Here is a 6,520-nt window from a genome sequence, read left to right on the forward strand (position 1 = left end):
AACGTCGTCTAATCGTTAATATCCTAACGGCGTTGTCGTATAATGAAACGTTCTCGAAAGAACAATCTTCTTCGTCGTTAACTTCAAGCGAGCTGTTCGATTCGCTCTCGTTGCAAGTCGAAAGGCGAACACACAGACACACACACGCACGCACGCACGCACGCATGCACACACGCACGCATACACACACACGAACTTTCTTTCACTCTTTCTCTCTCTTACTCGTTTACTCTCTTACTCTGTTACTCTCTTAATTCTGTTAACTCTGTTAACTCTAATACAAACGTGGATTCTCGATAGGAGGCGACAAAACTTAAGAGGATCTTCCTCCTCCTCTTCCTCCTCCTCCTCCTCCTCCTCCTTCTACTCCTCCTTCTCATTCATCACCATCATCATCATCATCATCATCATCATCATCATCATCATCATCAGCAGCATCATTATCATCATTATCATCATTATCATCATCATCATCATCATCATCATCATCATCATCATCATCATCATCATCATCATCATCATCATCATCATCATCATCATCATCATCATCACCATTCTCTCATCCTCCTCTTCTTTCTCCTCCTCCTCATCCTCTTCGTTGGAAATAACGTCGATGGCAACGACGATGACGGCGATGACGACAACGAATCGTCATCGTCGTCTCCGATCTCTCCATTTTGCCACGTTCGACGACGCCATTTTTGTTCGTCCATCTTTTCCTTCTCTTTTTCGTTTTCCTCTTCCTTTTCTTCTTTTTTTTCTTCTTCCTCTTACTCTTCTTTTTCTTTTTCTTCTTAATCTTCTTCTTTTTCTTCTTCTTCTTCTTTTTCTTCTTCTTCTTCTTCTTCTTCTTCTTCCTTTCCTTATTTTCGCTTTTTCTATCGCCGTTTCTCTCGGTGGACCGTCGCCATTCCGCGCGGCTTCGAGGACCGCTCGGTGAGACGATGGATTATACGTGTCTCTTCATGTGGAGCGCGAGGTGATCACTGCGGGAAAAGCATCGGTCGCAATGCCGACATTTGAACGGCTTCGCTCCAGTGTGCTTGCGATAGTGACGCGTTAGCTCGTCCGAACGAGCAAATCGCCATTCGCATCCTTCCCAGCTGCACTTGTACGGCTTCTCACCTGTAACAGAATCATAATAATCGATCAATTATTTATATATCTCGATCCATTCTATCTATAATGCGATGTAACTCAAGTTTTATACTGTATTCTTAAACTTTACATTTTTTCTTTTTCGGTTTTTTCTTTTTTAACATCCCGTGTGATATTTTCATCGAAAGTGTAAATTTTTTTAAAGATTTTTTCTAAAGTTGTATATCGAGGACTGAATAATATTAATAGTGCAGATTATAGGGTATATTATATAGTTTATATATATATATATATATATATATATATATATATATATGTGTGTGTGTGTGTGTGTATAGTTTATTAATATATATAGTTTGTCTCAATGACAATTGTTTTTCACGTTGTTATAAATATTGTATTATTAATATATGTCAAAAGCAAAAATATTAATCACGAACCAAATATCTGTCCGAAACGTTTTATTTAATGTTTCTCATTTTCCTGTTTCATTTTTTCTTTCTTCTCGACGTGACTAACGACCAACGTCATAGCTTTTTCTATATATTTTTATTTTTCTTCATTGTTTTAATAAGATAGAAAACGATATAATAATGATAAGAATTTGTATATAATTATAATCTTTTTCTTCATTACGATTATATATTTATTTTGTTGTAATTTTTATATATGGTAAATTTGTAAACTTATAATGATAAAATATTTTTGATTATGTTTGTATCTATTTCTTACTTATTTAAAAATATATACGTAAAGTATAGAAAGTTTGAAACGTTCAACAAAACATTTGAATAAAAAGAAACTAATATTGTATAAATATTATTGAACGTTCATAAATCTGTGTTGCAGGAAGTTAAAAGAAATTTTCTAGAAAAACTACGTCCTATAAAAAAAGAACTTTCTTCATGATAATAAGCATCTTATTTTCTCATTATATATTTTTCAAAATTACTTCATGGAAAGTATTTATCTCTGAAAAGTTTCAAATGCAAACTATTTTAAGTACTCCCATATGAACTCTTAAATTGTACATGTACACACTAAATACTATATCATATTATGACTTCAAAGTTATAAACTTCAAAGTTCTTTTTTAAATAAAATTTAATATTGTAAATAAAATTTTCAATGCCTATTTAAAGATTAATATTTAATAATAATACAATAATACGATATAATATAAGATATATATATATATATATTAAATTAAAAAATATAAATATATCTATATTTTATGATTATATTATATATAATCATATCTTAAACAAAAACAAATATACATATAAAAGATTAATATTCCATTTCTATCCGATTCTCAAAAATGTCAAAAGATTTATCGAAATTTGTTGAAGTTTGCATAGAAAATAAACAAAAGAAAATAATAATAAATCTCGTGCGAAGAGAGCGAAAAAGAAATGAGAAAGATAAAGAAATAAAATATATATATATATATATATATATATATATATATATGTGATTGACAGAAGAAATAAGAGTATATTATTAACCCGTAAATAAGCCATTCGTAGAGTATGGAAGGTAGCCGACGTTGATGAGGCTATGCCAGAGAAGAGACAATGCAGAGTCACCACCTGTGGCGCAACGTTACCGAGCTTAACAAGCTAGGCGATGTAGATAGAGAGGAGAAGGAGAAAACATCGAGGGTGATAGCGAGGGATGGAGGGGTTGTTGGACGGGATCGTACAGATCGGAGAGTGCGCGAAAGGTTACGAACCCCCTGTGGAGTTTCGGTCGACTCGTTCGTTACGTTTTCCGTACGAATGAGTGAGAGGAGAAAATGAAGATCGAAAGAAAGAGAAATAGAAAGAGAAAGAGAGAAAGAGACAGTGATTGTATCGTTCATCGGACTTGCAATAACAAACGAAACGACTCTCTATGTACTACCCTCTCTTTAAAACTGTTAGAACTTTTTTCTCTGTCTCTCTTTCTCTTTTCTTCTACATCTATCGAACTCCTCTTTTTGCTATTACTTCGAAACCAACCTCGAACAATCGTTTTCTCTCTCTATCTCTTTCTCTCTCTCCTCTCATTCTACTTCTTCTTCTTCTTCTTCTTCTTCTTCTTCTTCTCTTCTCTCTCACCTATTATTTCTTTCTATTCCTTTTAGTTCACACCATCCAACGACCTTAAAGATGTGGGCCTCGAGTGGACGCAACCCAATTTTCACGTCGACGAAAGAACTACTTCGTGTGGAAAGTCAGAAGAGCTAGGCTATCGAAGGTGTCAGCAGTTATATTAAAGCTGCACATTCTCTCTCTCTCTCCCTCTCTCTCTCTCTCTCTCTCTCTCTCTCTCTTTCTTTCTGTCGTTCTATCTTTCTCTCACGCTTGCTCTCTTACTTTCTTAGGTTTTCTCTCCGGTATACTACCACCAACGCCATTGAAGTACAAATCGAGCGAGAAAGTTTGCTGCTACCTTCGTCCTTCATTCCTTCCCTCCCTGTCTCATATCCCCCTGAAGAATCAAGAATAGACATCGAAACTACGTTTTAAACTCGGTACCCCTAGAGACAGAAGAGTGTGAGAGATGTTCGTAATTTACGATATCGAAGTAAATAGAAAAGTTTATGAAAAATTTCTCGGTTCGATTGGAAGAAAACGAAGGAAAAAAATTTCTACGACTTTATATGTTCCGAGTAATTCGAACGATTTATACCTGAGATCGATGAGAACGTCGATAAATAAAAAATATTTATTTATGTCTATACAATTAAATATAATCGTATATATATATATATATATATATATATATATATATATGTACATAGCAATATATAATACTTTGATAGAAAAAATTCTCGATAAGTAAAATAAATGATGTAATTACATCGATTAAAACAACACAATTATTTCTCGTACGTATAAATACATATTATCGAAGTAATTTCGAGTGAATTCGAGTCACGAAAGGAACGGCGAACGAACAAAACCGAAGAAGAATTCGATCGCTGAAATTCTTCGAAGGAATACGCACGACAGTTTTCTCGCGAATAAAATGGAACGCGGTGAAAAATTTATCTGCGCGTTCCTTTCCAGAGAAGAATAGAAAGAAGAGGAGAATGAAAAAAGAAAAAAGAAAGAAAAAAAGAGAAAAAGAGAAAGAGAGAGAGAGAGAGAGAGAGAGAGAGAGAGAGAGAGAGAGAGAGATAAAGGAAGAAAGAAGAAACGCGTATGTTTTCTCTCGCTGGAGTTCGAAGGAGCATCGTTTCCCGTCAGGAGGTGACGCCAACAAATCCAACCGGTACGTGGTAACGCATAACCAAATTCAACGGTTTCCTCTCTCCCTTCGTCGTTCTGTTATCCCACTCTTGGAAGTATCCTCTGCTCCTCACCCACCCATTGTGCATCACACATCTTCCGCCAACGACACCCGACATTTCGGCAGCGAGCGACTTTAAAGGAAAATACGGCACACGTACTCGACTCTTCCTCAGAATCCTCTTCTATCCATCCTTCTCTCTTCCTTCTTATTCCCTCTTACCCTCTTCTCCTCCACCCACACTACTACTACTATTACTACTACTACTACTACTTCCGTATTACACTATCACCCCTTTACCAGCATCCCCTTCCTGAGAAAGTCATCCCTCTCTATCCTATACTCGTACCAACCCTTCTTAGGTTAACGTTCTCGCGATGCCGAAGAAAAATGGCGACGTAGAATGAACGTCGGTTCCGCCTGGAATTGCTGCTCCTTGCGATGCGGCAGAAAGGAAGTGTTCCTACCGCGATAAGGATAAAGCGTTTTCAAGAGGATGACAAGGGTCGCCACGAGAAGTCTCCACGGGTCTGCTACTGAACGTAGGAAAGGGTGGGCCTCTTTCCTAAGGGACGGCTACGGAATTATCTCGAAATAAAAGGATATCGATATTCTGTGACATATCGAAAGAAACATTATTCTTTTCTTCTTCTTCTTCTTATTCTTGTTCTCATTCTTATTCTTATTCTTATACGTTTTTTTTTTATTTTCTTTTTTCAAATGAAAAATAAAATTAGGTGTCGATGTATGTGAGATGAATTTTTAATTTCTTTGATTATAAATGAATTTCAAATCTATTCTCTCTCTTTCTCTCTCTCTCTTTCTCTGTGGATATATATATATATATATATATATATATATATATATATATAATTATTTTAAAACTTGGCGATAATCTGATTTCTAATATTAAATAAAGTAATATGATATGTGAAAAAGTTATGAATATTTTAAAATCAATAAATAAAAGGAATAATAGTATAAAGAAAATAAAGAATAAATTCTAATTGAAATTTTTGTATACGTGGGTATATATATATATATATATATATATATATATATATATATATATATACATGATATAATATCAAAGTATTTACTACTAAATAAATTTCAAAACAGAAAAAATAAATCAACCACAATTCTTTAATACTTTAATGAAGTTTATTTAATTAATATTCTATAACGCTTTAATCAAATTTAATTACAAATTCGATACTTTAACATATTAAAAAAACAAAGAAAAGAAAAACTAAATTAAATCGAAAATAATTCTCCGCCCGTAACAATTATATTGAAATTTTAAATATATTCATAACCTTTATGATCTTACACACGATCAAACAGACATATTAGAAAAATTAATAAATAATATTTTATTTTTAATGATGTACATTACAAAGGGAAAAGAAGGAAGAGAGAGAAAGAGAGAAAAAAGAAAAATAAAAAAAAAACAGGAACATTGCCAAAAAGGGGATCGAATATCGAGTAATTACGGATAACGATTATCGGATGCGTTACATGACCGCATACAAGCTCGAACGTGAACGTCGAACTGTGGAACAAAGTAGCCGCTAGGTTACATGCTCGCGTGCATAGTGCTCGCGCGCACATTCACTAACGCACGCGAGCATGTAAATTGTGGCGCATGTGCCGATCTCAACGGAGAAATGGATTGTAGGTAACGTAACCGGGAACGTGTATATGCATATAACATGTAACGCGCAGCACGCATTTTATCGCCGCATAATGGCCTCCCGGCGGTTCGTTACCACCTATGTAATAAAGCCATATTAAACAAGATGGCTCAAACTCAAAGCATTACCCTTTTCAAGCTTCCCTCGTGGTAAACGCGTATTATAAATGCGGAAAATGTTTATCGAAAAGTTCAATTTTATAGTACATAGCTCCTATATATTTTATTATAGACACATACGCATACACACTATAGAACTGAACTAATATATATGTATATATACTATAAAATAGAATTAATATATATATATATTTTTTTTTGTTAAAAGATATAATTAGATGTCAATAGAGAAATATATGAATCGGATATAAGATTGAATTTCGTAGGATTCGGGAGAAACTGAAAGACGTGGCGAACGGTACGAAAATTTTTCATTCGAATTCGGAA

The 6,520-nt window shown here is 34.1% G+C and overlaps 1 protein-coding gene across 2 annotated transcripts in view; it reads right to left on the reverse strand.

Annotated features, from left to right (window-relative positions):
- Positions 1-589: 589 nt before the first annotated feature.
- LOC122636233 (Krueppel-like factor 6) overlaps positions 590-6,520 on the reverse strand; it is a 340,915-nt gene continuing 334,984 nt past the window's right edge. For both annotated transcript variants that reach the window (XM_043827228.1, XM_043827229.1), the window contains exon 7: positions 590-1,125. In XM_043827228.1, the coding sequence (XP_043683163.1) occupies positions 950-1,125 (176 nt within the window). In that variant the 3' untranslated portion in view covers positions 590-949. The remainder of the gene's footprint in view (positions 1,126-6,520) is intronic.

Source organism: Vespula pensylvanica, chromosome 21 (genome assembly GCF_014466175.1).
Source record: "Vespula pensylvanica isolate Volc-1 chromosome 21, ASM1446617v1, whole genome shotgun sequence".
NCBI lineage: Eukaryota > Metazoa > Arthropoda > Insecta > Hymenoptera > Vespidae > Vespula > Vespula pensylvanica.